Source organism: Schistocerca cancellata, chromosome 2 (assembly GCF_023864275.1).
Source record: "Schistocerca cancellata isolate TAMUIC-IGC-003103 chromosome 2, iqSchCanc2.1, whole genome shotgun sequence".
NCBI lineage: Eukaryota > Metazoa > Arthropoda > Insecta > Orthoptera > Acrididae > Schistocerca > Schistocerca cancellata.
The window spans coordinates 442,774,146-442,790,885 of NC_064627.1; the positions used below are offsets into that span (position 1 = coordinate 442,774,146).

At 43.4% G+C, this 16,740-nt stretch overlaps 1 protein-coding gene across 2 annotated transcripts in view; it reads right to left on the bottom strand.

Moving 5' to 3' along the window:
• Positions 1 to 16,740, bottom strand: part of LOC126161922 (uncharacterized) — a 270,341-nt gene that overhangs the window by 18,945 nt on the left and 234,656 nt on the right. For both annotated transcript variants that reach the window (XM_049918094.1, XM_049918095.1), the window contains exon 11: positions 12,301 to 12,434. In XM_049918094.1, the coding sequence (XP_049774051.1) occupies positions 12,301 to 12,434 (134 nt within the window). The remainder of the gene's footprint in view (positions 1 to 12,300; positions 12,435 to 16,740) is intronic.

Here is a 16,740-nt window from a genome sequence, read left to right on the forward strand (position 1 = left end):
AGAGGACGCGCGTAACTACGCAGCGGCACTTTGAAAGATCGGTGAGTCACAACACTTTTCCCCCCTTTGAATTTTTTGCACAGGTCTTGGTGGAGGTGGCCTGTAGATTGCTAACGTCCATAAGTGTAGTTTGACTGGCCGTAAAGACGAGGAGGAGGCTTCCCGTACGGACGGAAGTGTCCCCCATGATAACAGGTCGAGATGACAGGAGTCGTGGGGGTCGAATCTGCTGGGGTCCCGTGCACCAATCTGCCCGCTGCAGCAAGTCCGGTTGTTATAACAGGAGACATGGGCGATATGTCCATGTCTGTAGGAGAAGGAGGCGAGTAGAGTTGCTCCGACAGATGATGGTCATCTGGTTCCTACATGGGCACGTCTTCTGGTGGCGTCAGTTCTTGTGCTGGCACTGATATGATGGTGAGAGGACTGCGTTGTGAGTAATGAGAGATTCCAGTATCCCGAGTGTCAGGTAGAGCTGAAGGTGGTGTAGCGGCATCCGGAACAGGCGTTGCCAGCACACGAGGCCGCAGCTGGTCCGAATGATGCACTGCAACACCCATGTCCGTCTGGATTTCATACAGGCGTTGGCCACGGTGTCGTAAGATGCGGCCACGACTCCATTTTGGCCACCTTCCATATCCCCGTACCCATACAAGGTCATCGACGGTGAACTGGCCAAGCGAAGGCACCTGCGGCCGTGAGGTGGAAGGCCACAGAAGATGAAGTAGCGTGTGGGGCTGTCGGCCATGTAAGAGCTCAGCCGGGCTGTGGTCGCCCATGGGGGTGAAACGGTAAGAAGCCAGAAATTGGAGAAGCACATCATCAGCAGCAGAAGAAGTCAGGAGTTTCCTCATCTGAGCCTTAAATGTGCAGACCAGTCATTCAGCCTCACCGTTTGACTGTGGATGGAACGGAGGCGCCGTGACAAGCATGACACCGTGACGGGCACAAAAATCCACAAAATTGGAAGAGGCAAATTGCAGACCATTATCAGTAACAAGAGTAGAGGGAAGGCCTTCCAAAGAGAAAATGCAAGCTAGAGCATTGGTGGTTGCCGCGGTGGTAGGCGACGTGCAACGGTTAATGAAAGGAAAGTTAGAGTAGGCGTCAATAACGAGAAGCCAATAAGTACCTAAAAAAGGTCCCGCGAAGTCAGCATGAATACGCTCCCAGGGCTTCTCAGGCGAAGGCCACGGTGACAAAGATGACTTCGGGGCAGCGGCCTGTGACGCACAAGGGCCGCTGGCAGCGACCATGTGTGCGATTTCAGAGTCGATGCCGGGCCAGTACACGACAGCGTGCCAGAGATTTTGTGCAAGAGACACCCCAGTGCTCTTGGTGAAGGAGGCGCAAGTCTGATGCACACAAAGACACAGGTACCATAACACGTGGCGAAGCATTTTCGGTGGAAAGGAGGATAACATCATCCCTAGCCGTGAGGCAGTAACACAAAGCGTAGTAGTTCCGCAACGGATCAGAAGTCTTAGCGGATGGACGATCTGGCCAACCCTTCTGAATACAGCATAAAACCCGAGAGAGGGTAGGGTCAGAACCCGTAGCAGCCGCCAGCCGGTCCCCGGTGATGGGGAACCTGTCCACAACCCAGTACTCATCAACATCCAGGTGGAAACACAAAAGTTCGTCCCTATCGAATGCCAGATCAGGAACCATGGGAAGGGGAGACAGTGCATCAGCATTCGCAAGTTGAGCCGTCGGTTGGAAATGAATCTCATAATTGAAACGAGACAAGTAAAGAGCCCAACCCTGGAGGCGGTGTACAGCCTTGTCTGGAAGTGACGTTGATGGATGAAACAAGGAAACAAGTGGTTTGTGATCCATAACAAGATGAAATTTGGATCCATAGAGAAAAAACACCAAACTTATGAAGAGCATAAATAATGGCCAAAGCTTCTTTTTCAATTTGAGAATACTTTTGTTGGGCATCATTGAGTGTTTTGGAGGCATAAGCAATGGGTTGTTCAGAACTGTCAGAAAAATGGTGCGCAAGGACTGCACCGACCCCGTATTGAGAAGCGTCCGTGGCAAGAACAAGATGTTGGCCAGGTCGATAAGCAGCCAGGCACAGGGCCTGTTTCAGCATAGTCTTCAATTTCTGGAAAGCTGCATCGCATGACATGAACCAGAGAAAAGGCACGTTTTTACGCAACAGGCGATGCAATGGCTGAGCCACCGAAGCAGCAGACGATAAGAACTTGTGATAGTATGCTATTTTCCCCAAGAAGGCCTGCAGTTCCTTAACAGATGCAGGGCGAGGAAGGGCATTGATCGCAGTGACAGTTTGCTGAAGCGGACGAATACCATCCCGAGAGAGTTAAAACCCCAAGTACGTGATAGATGCCTGAAAAAATTTTGATTTCTGAAGATTATACTTAATACCGGCAGTCTGTAAGACATGAAAAAGTGTGCGGAGATTTTGAAGATGTTTGTCAGTCGTAGAGCCAGTGACAACAATGTCGTCTGTTCATATTCATCAATAAAATGTTCTATCAATTGATTGGCTGCTTTCTTCAGCAATCGTTGGTATTGATAGAGGCCGAAAGGCGTGTTAAGGACCAGAAACTGCTGGGAAGCAGCGTCGAGAGGAAGTTGATGATAAGCTTCTGACAGGTCAAGTTTAGAAAAATACTGGCCTCCAGCAAGTTTAGTGAACAATTCTTCAGGTCGAGGCATAGGGTAAGTGTCGAAAAGGCATTGAGCATTTACAGTGGCTTTGAAATCGCTACAGAGACAAATATCACCATTTGGCTAAGCAACGACAACAACAGGAGAGGACCACTCACTGGAAGCAAGACCCCTGAAGCAGTGAGACGATCCAGCTCCCGTTTGACCTGATCACGAAGGGCCACAGGAATGGGACAAGCCCGAAAAAACTTAGGCCGAGCAGTGGGTTTGAGCGTGATATGAGCTTCGAAGTCATTTGCATGGCCTAACCCAGGAGAAAAAAGGGACGAAAATGTCGCCGACAAGGAATCCAATTGAGCATACGGAATAGCATCAGAGACGATATTGACAGAGTCATCTATGGAGAACCCAAAACGCGAAAGGCATCGAAACCAAAAAGATTCTCCGCATTACTATGGTCGACCACAAATATGGGAACAGTGCGAACGACAGATTTGTAAGATACCTCAGCATCAAATTGTCCCAAGAGAGAAATCTTCTGTTTATTGTAAGTCCGTAATTGCCTAGTGACAGGTGACAGGATTGGAGAACCCAACTGAAGATACGTCTGAGAATTGATGATAGTGGCAGCAGAACCAGTATCCACCTGCATGCGAACATCTCGACCAAGTATTTGGACAGTGAGGAATAAATTCCCTGAAAGGGAAGAAGTACAATTGACAGACAACACAGAATCAGACTCAGCGTCATGTTCATGAACATCATGTATGCGGTCGGATTTGCAAACGGATGACACATGACCCTTTTTTTTCCATTTGTGACACACGGCCCAACGTTGTGGACAATCTTCTCGTGAATGTTTCATAAAACACCGCGGACACGAAGGAAGTTGCCGTGGGTTTTGCTGCAGTTTCTTAGAGGTTTGTTTATGGTTAGGCCGAGGCTGCGCTTGTGAGCGTACTGTGGCCACGTCGGCCAGCGGGGACACGCCACACGCTTCATCAACATCGCACAGAGGTTGTATTTCCCCGACATCGCCCCATGCCTCTATTTGCGCTCCAGCGGCGCGAGAAATTTCAAAAGACTGAGTGATGGATAGGACTTCATCTGGAGTCGGATTTGCAAACTGAAGGGCACGTTGCCTAACTTCTTTGTCGGGTGCCGATCAGATAATAACATCCCGTCCATGGAATCGGAGTAGGATTCTTTGTGAACTTCAGTAACAAATGACACTTTCTACTGAGGCCATCAAGTTCAGCAGCCCAAGCGCGATAGGATCAATTCGGTTGTTTTTGTTAACGATAAAAGGCTACCACATGCGTTTGCTTTTGAAAATAGATGGACAGAAGTGAGCACATTTCGGCAAAGCACAAAGATGCAGGATCTTTCAAAAGAGCCAATTGCGACAACAACCGATACATTTGAGGTGAAATCCATGAAAGGAACAGAGACTTACATGTTTGTTCGTCCGCGACATGAAATGCCAAGAAGTGCTGTCGAAGACGTTTTTCGTTATCAGACCAGTCTTCCGCCGTCTCGTCGTAAGGAGGAAAAGCAGGTAGAGACAACGACGAGAGATGCCCCGCATTTGATGCCACAATGAAATCACGAATCGCATTTGTGAGAAGCGTTTGCTGTTCTATGAGACCTTGCAATAGTTGCTCTAAAGTAGCCATGGAAACGTGGGTCAACGATGGAAAAGAAAAATCCCATCCTCGACGCCAATTGTAATAACTTCAAGTTGAACAAATATATTTCAAGGAAGACGCGATACATGAAAGTCACAGATCAAGTACACAGAGTAAGACGTGTGTACACTTTAACAGTCAAATCATAACTGAGTCCAAGTGTAGCGGTCGCTGGCTGGCTGGCCGCTTAGGCGGCGCTGCTGCTGCATGACTGGCAGACAGCGTTGCATGTAAAGGATGCGCGTAACTGAGTTGCGGCACTTTGAAAGATCGGCGAGTCACAACAGCTACGATAATGGCATACATGCCCTCCCAATAAGGTAGCTTAAAGCTATCAGACTTATTGGAGGTTAAGTTGAAAAATAGGGTTAGAGCTGGGAATAACGTGGTGTATTGGAATCCTGAGAAAAAAAATTTGCTTTCAGAAAAAAGTATGTTTGATTACTTACTGAATGCCCCTTTTATTCCATTCAAACTCAGAATGGTTTCAAGAATCCTACAGCAAATTTATGATGAGGACATTTATCTGTAGTTATTCTTTTACCTTTCTTATATGCAGGAGTCACCAGCATTTTTTTCCCCAATCACTTGGGACTTTACCCTGGGCGAGAGATTCATGATAAATGCAAGTTAACTAAGGATCCAATAATGCAGAGAACTCCCTGTAAAATCTAACTAGGATTCCATATGGATGCTACTACATTGCTAATCATCTAACTATCTCCCTAAAATTCATTAGAAAACCACAATAAAAATATTTAGTAACCTAAGAGTGATATCTTGTTACCAGTGATCTCATTACTTTGTCTCCCCCCCCCCCCTCTCCCTTGACACGAGCTAAAAGTGGTGACATAAGGTGCCCATTGCTATAAGAAAAGTAATGTAATGGCTCAAACACTGACAGCCAGGAGCACAGCCCAGCAACCAAAACAGGACTGCAATTACTGGCCAATGTGCTGCCAGCTTAGTGGCATCAACAGACACAGCTTCTGCAGCCAGTGCATTCATGTGAGGGACAACACGTGGACTTGTGTCTCACGACTGACCGTCCTTCCGATTACGCCACACCAGGCCATCGAACCTGCTCCAGATGGTTTACATGGCCTCAATACAGGGGACCTTCCGCAGTTGTCAGCACGTGTAAATGGGATTTAAACCACTAGGACCAGCCAATCAGGAGGTGGTCACAGCTGGGCTCTCTCTGATGATACATGATGTGTGTTGGTCATTCTGCATCTATGACACTTCCTATGCTGGGCCGTCAAACAAAGACTGCTGCCTAGGTGACCAACTTGGGCACAGGGATGTCACCTCAGCACCATGCCACTACCCCACAGTGGTCTGCTGCCATCCGCCAACATGCTGTTGTAGCCATGCTGCTGCTACTGTCTGTGGGAAATGTCTGCATTGGCACACCTGTACCAGTGTGCAGAGGTGCGAGGATCACCTCCTGTCATCTGTGGTCTGTCTGTTTTAGATGTGCTGAACCATGTCTGTTTGTATTCATCAATAAAATGTTCTATCAATTGATTGGCTGCTTCCTTCAGCTGCTTCATCGCCAACCTCCAGTGGGAAACCACTCACCCAGTCCTACCCTGCAGTAAACTGCTATAATATTGGTGTCAGTATACTTTCTGTAGCTGGAAATGGTCACACAACACAGCACTGAAGGGAAGGAAGTGCAACTGCAGTGGTACTCAGCTCAAGTTTTTTGCCGGCAAGTGGTGTTTTATTTTGGGCCTATCTCATTGTGATTGTCCTTTCCTTTGTATTTTGCATATACTATACATAGTGGTGGTAGTCCTGAACAAAATGGCTGTCCCTGAGAAAGCAACAACCCAGAAGACAATTCAGCATATATTAAATGAAGTAATTTAGGTTAGAGCTGACAATGAAGTTGTGTGTAGAAAAGTGAATCATTTGAAGGATGAAAGATGGGAAGGGTTATATTCAGGCATGTTTTCACTTGTCCTTGATGCTAGTATGGTTGCATTGGTGGCTGGTCCCTTTTGGACACTTCCATATCATCAGATGCCTTTCGGTCTGAAAAACGCACCAGCGACTTTAAAATGCTTATGAGACAGAGTTCTGCAAGGCCTGACACCAAAACAATGCCTAGTATATCCAGATGACATAATAGTTACTCCAAGGACATCTGGGAGCACATGGTGCATCTGCAGGAAGTATTTGAATGGCTGCGTGTAACTTCATATTGCAGGAAAACTACTATTTAGGTCACATTATTGGCAGGACAGGGTATGTTCCAACCCACAGCTTGTGTGAGCAGAAAAAGATTTTCCAATGCCCAGCACAGTAAAAGAAGTACATGGGTCTGCAAATTTCTATAGAAAATACATTCCAAACTTTGGAGAGGTAAGCAAGATCCCTTAGGCATTTGTTTAAAAGAAAAAGAGTGTAAAATTTAGCTGGATTCAGAGCTGTCAAGAAGCATTTGACTGGTTAAATGGATTACCAGCCATGATTCCTGTTCTGATATTTCCAGACTATCATCAACAGTTCATCTTGTCCTGTGACTCTAGCAAACATGCCTTTGGTTCTAGCCTGAACCAAGTGGTGCATGGGAAGGAACACCTCATAGCCAATGCTTCCAGGTAACTGAATTAAACAGGAAAAAAAGCTGTTCAATTTCAGAAAAGGGAAATGCTGGCATTAATTTTTGGTATCACATATTTTCTAGGCTATCTTTATGGGAGAAATTTTAATGTCATAACAGATCACACTACACTGAAATGGCTTCTAAAATTGCAGGATCCAACCAGTAGGGTAACCTGCTGGACCTTAAGGCTTAGCGAATTTGATTTTGAGATAATGTATCATTCAGGAAAGTCTCATGGTAACGCTAACGGAATAAGCTGCAAAGTACACACCATAGAATGCCCCCAGAATAAGCACAGAAGAGTAGCACAGAACTCAGAATGCAAACACCAATTGTCAACAATACAAAAAACATGCAAATTTCAGCTCTGATGATGACTGAGTGCTTTACAAGCAAACACAATTTGGCTGCCGTATTGTTGTGCGTCTGTTAAGGGGACAAAGCATTGAAAGAAGTCCTCGATTCCATCTTAGCTGGGCACATCAGATGATGAGCCATGGACTGCAGCATTGTAGAAAATTACTGGTAGCCACGGGAAAACAATATGTCATGTGCTACGTAAAGAACTGCATCCCTTATGCTCAAAGAGCTGATCTGAGTCCTCAGCAAATACTCCTGTAAAGACTGTGTGAGGCATAGAAACCTTTTCAATTAATCAGCCTCACACTACTTGGCCCTTTTGTACAAACACCAGTGGCAAATCAATATGAACTAACCCTAACTGATCACATTTCACATTACTTGGCCATGATCACCATACCAAACCAACAAGTACACATAGTGGCTCACGTTTTCATTAACTGTTGGCTACTGAAATCCAGCACGCCAAAAACAATGATAACTGACCAAGGCACGAACTTTAAGTCTGAATTGTTTAAGCCGCTATGTTGATATTGCACATTAAGAAGTTGTAACTAGCGCCCTTCACCCACAAGCGAACAGAGGAACAAAGAGAATGCATAGGACTTTGAGCAGAATGCTAAGTTATTTTGTGAACAGTTGCCACAATATTTGGGACACCCTTTTACAATATGTTTTGAGTGTGTACAATTCAAAAATCCATGTCAGCATTAGTTTAAGCCGCTATGTTGATATTGCACATTAAGAAGTTGTAACTAGCACCCTTCACCCACAAGCGAACAGAGGAACAAAGAGAATGCATAGGACTTTGAGCAGAATGCTAAGTTATTTTGTGAACAGTTGCCACAATATTTGGGACACCCTTTTACAATATGTTTTGAGTGTGTACAATTCAAAAATCCATGTCAGCATTAGTCTTCCACCCAACAAGGCTGTTTTTAATATAAAAATTCCCTCAGCTTTTTAATTATGTCAACCTACTCCAGGAGTGGATGTATCCTCTGTTCGAGACTTTCCCAAAAGCCTAAAAGTGATGTGGCATCAGGTGAAAGAAATGAACACAAAGGCTCTAGAAAGATGGGAAAATACACAATAAAAAAAGTGAAATTATCACTCCGGGCAGTGGGTTATGTTAGCAACCCCTGTTCTGAAGAGGAAAATGAAGTTCATTCTGCAATACCAGGAATCCTATCAAGTATTCAAAACAACACCCTCAGTTAATGTTAAAATACAACTCCCAACCTGAACTGTGTTAGTCCAAATGAGTAGAATCCACCCATTTCAAGAAGAATCGGAAGCACTGCCTGAATTGATGGTAGCTCCTTCCAAATGGGGAAGGGAATGCAGCCCTCCCCCCCCCCCCCCCCCCAAAAAAAAAGAAGAAGAAGAATAAGAAGAAAAGACATAAGTAAGCCAGTGATGGAGAGTATACCTGAGATTGTTCCAACACAATCCATAAATCTTAAAACAATGTAGTGGTGTCACAAGTTGACTGTTTGTAATTTCTTATCAGTTATGTATTATGGTTACGTTTATGTGATGTTATCTCTATGAAAAATGTTCATGAGGAACACTTGCATATAGTTAATAGGATAGAGAACTGTTAATAGAGCACTGGTGTATCTAATTCAATTTGATTGTTTTGTTTTGTATGCAGTTCACATGGAAGGTAGATATGCAGGCAGAATGTGAGTTGGTAGTGAGTGAGTATATATGTGACATACACTGGCTTGTAACTTGTTGAATATCCTTTATAAAGGATGTTCCCTAGATCAATTCAGTTATTTTGCGTGATGAGGTATTTAAGGAAATACTACTCTCCTCCTTGGTGTCACTGCGGTGCTAAGACATGCAAGTCACTGTTTGCCCAACAAAGTGAACAAATACGGCACCTGAGTCATGCGAATATACTCTGTCTTGCTCTGAGAAGCCTGCAACTAATTTCCCTACAAGTGAAACTGAATTTTTCCAGAAGATTGTGTCACACTGACTGTACTCATTACCAAAACCAGCAGTAGCCATTTCCACCTGCCACGACCAAGAACATTTCGGCAGCACCCAGCACATAAAACTACAAAGTCAGGGATTGCAAATGAATGGTATGCAATGTGATATTTGAGGTCCCACTTTCTGGTTATCTGCCACCATTACCAGAACCACAAGTCTAAACACCAGCTAATTGTTGATTTACCAACTGACCTACCTATTGAAATCCTGCCCAAGGAAAACCAGACTTTCCTGAATGCCATGCTAGATCCAACTCTTCTGACTACCCTGGACCAAATGGCAGCAGGACAAAATGGACATGTGATGATGGAACATCTACTTGATAATGTAAGAAAACAATGTAACAAACAACAAAAGCAACTCATAACCATAGGGACAAGCACATCAGATATTTGTGTAATTTTCAGCATGATAAGTATCGTGTACTGCCATCTCAGATGTAAAGCTGCTCAATATTTACCCCTTACCTCCCTTCAGCCTGCGGGTCCACAACAGTCACTGGCGAAAATGTGACTCAACCACAGAGAACAACAATAAATTGTGGAGAAAAAACCAAAGTGAGGCGCATACACTCAGAGCCGAAGGACGGTAGAAGTGAGATACTATATTTAGTGTAAAATAAAACAAAAAGGAGACATGCCAAAGTCTTATTCAAGCGATGAAGAAACAATGATAGATAAGGAAGTGTCTCTTTTACAGTCAGACCAATAAACCAGGAATACAGAGAACTGGATTAATCTAAGAAGGGAGGAAATGTAACAGATCAAACATAGACAGCAAGGACTGCAGCCCAGCAACCAAAAACCAGGCCACAGTTACTGACCAATGCTCTGCCAGCTCAGCAGCATCAGCAGACACAGCTTCTACAGCCGGTGCTTCCACAAGGTGGATGTCACATAGACTCCTGTCACACGGTTAACCAACCTACTGATTACGCCACACCAGGCCATCGACCCTGCTCTAAATGTTTCGACATGGCCTTGATACAAGGAGGCTTCCCCACCTGTCAGTATGTGAAAACAGAATACAAACCACCATGATCAACCCATCAGAAAATTGTCCCAGCTGGGCTGTTTGAGGATGCACAGCCTGTGATGGTCACAGCTGCATCAATAACACTGCCACTGCCAGGCCGTGAACCAACGACTACTGCCTTAGTGTCCAATATGAACATAGTGACATCACATCATTGCCAAAATGCTACCCTGCAGTCATTAGCTGGCATCAGCACGCTATGGTAGCTGGGCTGCACGCTACGATCCATGGGAAATGCCTGCATCGGCACACCCATACCAGTGTGCAGGGGTTCAAATATCACCTCCCATCACCTGCAATCTATCTGTTTCAGAAGTCTGTTCATGTTCATCAATAATGTTCTATCAACTTATTGGTTGCCTCCTTTGCCCGCTCCACCACCAACCTCCAGCAGAAAACCAATTGCCCACTTCTATCTTGCAGTAAATGCTGCTACAGTATATTAGTACAAAAATAATGTTGTCCTTCAGTTTTTGTCCAGAATGAAGAACAGAAATTCTAATGTTAATGCTTCTCCGGTATGTCAGGGTTGTATCCATAAACTATACTTTGGTTACCAATGACACTCTTCAAAAGACAGAGTAAAAGCTGCTCTTAAAACAGTTCCATAACATCCACACTTATAAGCAAGCCAGCATGGAGCAAGTAAGCATGAACTTTGCCACAATCCTCTCTGTTTCATTTTTTTATCATCAAAATTTGTTAACTTCAGATTTTACAGGACTTATAAGATGATAATCATCTTTCATTAGTGTTTTGTCATTTTACACACTTACACCAGTCATAATTTCAAACTTAGCTTTGGTAAGCACAAGTTTTAAAATTTCATACACTTCCTTAACTAACTTTATGTATCTTGTAGGAAAGAAGAAAAGAGGGAGGTAATAGAAATGATAGAGAATAAGTAGAATCAATTACATTTTAAATGCAAGTTCACATTATACAAAAATAATTTACATGTAACATTTAATGAATGAGGAGCTCGCTGCTTACTGTGTTCAAAAATGAATAAAGAAATGTATATTACTGGCTACTCCCTCCATGAGCTGTCTAAGGATACTGAACATAAAATTGAGTGTTCTCTTAACGCAAGAACTGAGACTTAATGTTATAACATTAATCCTGTGAATGGTGTTTCGCAAAAACATTAGCCTCTTTTAAAAGTAATTTTTTAATGTGTATCAAACAATGGAAAATCCAGGATGGAATGTAACAATACCAGAGAAGGAAAGTTGCTACTCACCATATAGCGGAGATGCTGAGTCATGGTAGGCAAAATAAAAAGATTCACACAATTAAAGCTTTTGGCCATTAAGGCCTTTGTCAGCAGTAGACACACACACACAAACGCAACTTGCACAAACATCAGCAGTCTCAGAGAGCTGAGACCACACTGAACAGCAGCACCAGTGCATGATGGGAGTGGCGACTGGGTGGGGGTAAGGAGAAGGCTGGGGTGGGGAGGGGGAGGGATAGTAGGGTGGGAGTGGCGGACAGTCAAGTGTTGCAGTTTAGACGGAGAGTAGGAGAGAAGGTGCGGAGGGAGGAGGGGGTAAGTACTGGAAAGGAGAGAAATAAAAGAAATTAAAAGACTGGGTGGGGCAATGAAATGACAGCTGTGTAGTTCTGGAATGGGAACAGAGAAGGGCTGGATGGGTGAGGACAGTGACTAACGAAGGTTGAGGCCAGGAGGGTTACGGGAATGTAGGACGTATTGCAGGGAAAGTTCCCAACTGCGCAATTCAGAAAAGCTGGGATGTGTATGATGCTTTGATATGGAAGAGCAGTTTCACATGGTATTTGTTTGAATTTTGTTTAATATTTGCCTGCATAGTTGAGACAATATGAGGAAACATTTTCCATAGCTTGTGTATTTAGTAAAGAGAATTATCTAACTAATATTGCCACAGCCAGTATCACCTGATTTACGAGGAACATCATAATACTTACTTGTTCAAGAAATCTACAAACGTTTCAGCAGCTTTCTTGACAGTCTTGTCTTCTAGACTAACCTCTTGCCAGTCAAGACATGCACACCAATGAGCCTCTACATAGGCATCAGAACATGTCCGTTCCAAGGGAATCTTTAAACATGAAACAATTAATTAATTTCAAGTATAATGATATACTACAAAATACAGGCACTTGTTTAAAATTATTAGACCAGAATTCAAGTCAAAACAGATCTACCGAGTTTTAACAAACACCTTTTGTTAACAACTTTCTAAATTTGCAGTCAGAAATTTGTTCCACAAAAACTACACAGAGGAATGCAGCAAAACCTTATGCGAATGGCAAATGCTGCAGAAGAGAAGATTTTTCTCAAAAAACTCATGTCATGCATTGAATGTGGACAATGAGCTACAGTCTGAAAGGTTGAAAGGAAATGATAAGGTATGTAATAGAGCACAATGATAAACGGTGGTTTAGCCATCATAGAGTACAAATGAGGAACACATACAAAAATACAACAGTAGAAGATGTTAATGAAGTAGAGTCTTCCATAGTGATAAAACAATGAGCATGATCATACAGATTCATATGATATTTGCATGGTAGGAGCAGAAGGCTCATTACCAGGTGCAGCAGACAAAACTTGATAGTAAAGATGATTTATTTTAACTGACATAGGAGACAAAATTGCTTACATTTCCACTGACAGTTTTTGGGGGTTCTGCAATCTTACTATTTATTCTTTTCCTCCTTTTGTGTTGTAGTTCTAGTTCTAATATGCAAATCATGAGTCTCAAATTCTGATATGTCTGCATTTCTATGTTGTTATCAGTTATATTATAAACTTTAAAACAGTATCCAAAATAAAAAGCGTAACACTTGCATTTAATAAGTTTAGGAAACCACAAGAAACCTAAATGGAGAAGGCCCAAATCGAAGTCCACTGCTTTTTTTTCCCTCTTTTTTCTCACTCTCGAACAGTGAGGAATAAATAACATGTTGTGTAACAAATTTTTTATGGTAACTACACTGAGGTGACAAAAATCATGGGATAGCGTTACGCACGTATGAAGATTACGGCAGTATCATGTACACAAGGTATAAAAGGGCAGTGCACTGGCAGAGCTGTTGTTTGTAATTAGATGATTCATTTGAAAAGGTTTCTGACATGATTGTGGCCACACCATGGGAATGAACAGACTTCAAATGTGGAATGGTAGTTGGAATGTACCAATATCCCCGTCCTAGCCTCCTCCTTACCCCCACCCAGTTGCCACTCCCTTCATGCATTTGTGCTGCTGCTCTCAGTGCGGTTTCAGTTGCCTGAGACTGCACTAGCATGTGTGAGTTGTGTTTGTGTGTGTGTGTGTGTGTGTGTGTGTGTGTAATCTTTTTTTGATGGAGGCCTTACTGGCTGAAAGCTTTAGTTGTGACAGTCTTTTTGTTGTGCCTATCTGCGTCTCAGCATCTCCACTATTAGCGAGTAGCAACTTTCCTTTTCATAATATTGTTACATTCCAGCCTGGATTTTCCATTGTTTGAATGGTAGTTGGAGTTAGACCTATGGCACATTCAATTTCAGAAACTGTTAGGGAATTCAATATTCTGACATCCACAGTGTCAAGAGTGTGCTGACAATACCAAATTTCAGGCACTACCTCTCACTACAGACAATGCAATGGTCAACAGCCTTCACTTAATGACCAAGAGTAGTGTAGTTGGCATAGAGTTGTCAGTGCTAACACAGAAGCAACACTGTGTGAAATAACCACTGAAATCAACGTGGGATGTGCAACAAATGTATGTGTTAGGACAGTGCAGCAAAATTTGGCATTAATGGGCCATGGCAGCAGATGACAAACATGACTGCCTTTGCTAACAGCGTGATATTGCCTGCAGTGCTTCTCGTTGGCTCTTAACCATATCCGTTGGACCCTTTATTAGTGGAAAACTGTGGCCTGGTCAGATGAAACCCAATTTCAGCTCATTAGAGCTTATGGTAGGCTTTGAGCCATCCACCCAAGTTGTCAAAAATGCACTAGTCGAACTGTGGGCTATGTTTACATGGAATGGACTAGCTTCTCCAGTCCAACTGAACTGATCATTGACTGGAAATGATTATATTCAACTACTTGGAGACCATTTGCAGCCATTCATGAACCTCATGTTACCAAACACTGCTGGAATTTTTATGGAGGACAACGCACCATGTCACTGGGCCACAATTGTTTGAGATTAGTTTGAAGAACGTTCTGACGATTCAAGCAAATGATTTGGCCACCCAGATCACCCACTATGAATCTCGTCAAACATTTGTGGAACATAACTGAAATGTCAGTTTGTGCACAAAATCCTACACTGGCACCATTTTCACAATTATGGGCAGCTACAGAGGCAGCATGACCCAGTATTTATGCAGAGGACTTCCAATGATTTATTGAGTCCACACTGCACTACATAGGGCAAAAGGAGGTCCGATTCAATATTAGGAGGTATCCCATGACTTTTGTCATGTCAGTGCATTTTGAAATGGTTGTACAACACTGTAGTTAATATCACTGTAAAATTCCAGAAATACTTCATGATGCTGTTAATTTGTTTTCTGACAAATAAAAAGAGTCACAGCTGGTGCACGTAGTTACAAGCATCTCCTAAAATAGGAACTGTCCTATCCTAGAGAGATGCAGAGCCCAGTACCTGAGTGGTGAGACTGCAAGCACAGCATGCTTTCGCCATGACTCCTCTTATACTCACGTCAGTTTCACATACTGGTGATTCCTTCACTCACCTAAATGAGTGAGCACTCAATTTGTGTGAAGCAACAAGCACTGCCATTTGGCTGAAGAAACATGGCGATTAGTTTAATCACAATATAGCAACTCTAATGAGTCTGGATGGCTTGGAATGCTTTTCAATTAGAGATTCCCTGTGTTTCCATGGTCTATAAAGAATGTATGTGATGATTCATCAAGTATTTCCAAGGTGATTGGACATGATTATGTGCAGCCAATATTAAAATGACTATGAATGCAGAATGTTATTGATTTTGCTGTCCCACTGTACAAATTGTATAAATGAATAGATGCAGCAATCTGTGGCAGGTGGTGGGCATAAGGAGAAGGCACGGGGTTGGGAGCAGGAGATGTAGCAGGGTTGTGTTGGGGGAAGCTGTGGGAGCCAGCAGGGGTATGGTGGGGACAGGATAGGTCTGCTAAGTGCAGCCAAACTGACAACTACCCTCACATTAGTATATAAGACACACATGGCAAAAATAAGCTGAACTGGAAGTGACACACCACAAACTTCACAGAGTAGTGGATCCTCCTGCCACAGGAGCAAATTGTGTATGTTAAAAGGCTATTTCCTACACGAAGTTCATCAAGCCTGTGTGATCAATTTGAGTGACCACAGTTTGTTTTCCGCCACCTCTACCTACTCAGTTTCCCACTGTCCTACAATTCATCTGTCAGTCAATGAAATGACAGTGTGCATGAACATACAACACCATCCCGACATGCCTCTTTGCCTGTTTTGCCAGCTCTGTCTTTTCTCTGTATCCTGAGTATGTCCATGTACCCAGCAGAAGACCACCTCCTTGCCACGGTGTAGGTGCTGCTGTATGGAGTCATGGATGAGCTGAACAAACTGGTCTACCAGATACATTTGGGGGACCTCTTGTAGCGCACTGACTGAGTCAGAACAGATGAGAAACTTCATACAACGATGCCTGTGAATCCACTCCAGTGCCATCATAATGCCATATAACTCCACATCCTAATTTGTAAACTGTTCCAGAAAACCCTTTGAAAACTCTAGCAGGGAAAACAGGTGAACAACTGAGCATTCTCTTGCTGGGACCCATCTGTATGAACAAGAAAGTAGTCTAGGTTTCCTTGTACTGTGTCAAGCTTAATATCATTTTATGCTTCTGAAGATGCCAAGGTGGCAATTTGTTCCATTTCCAGCTGATATTTAAAGGTCTGGTCCTTGAGAAGGTCAGTAGAATGTATCCCGAATGGTTTGGTCGCATGGGACCGATTCCTGAACAGCCACTCAAAGTGGGGGTGGACTGCAACACAAAATGCCTATGACTGAGGCAATGCCAAGACTTTCAGGGTCTATCAAGCCAGAAGAAGGCACTGCCAAATCCAGGGTGATGATTCACTAGCCACAGCACACAGACTCTGAACTAGGCTGATCTTAAAGGCTCCAGTCAATATCTGAATGCCCCAATGGTGGATAGCATCTAACATCTTGAGGTAAAAAATATGGGCTGATCAATAAATGATGCTACCATGATCTAACTGTGATCTGACAAATGAACTATAAAACTGCAGGAGGTGGAACCTGTCAGCTCCCATGCCTTTCCACTGAGGCATTTCAATAAATTCAACATTTGAAACCCTTTGTTCGCAAGTCTTTGAGGTGCAGGAACAA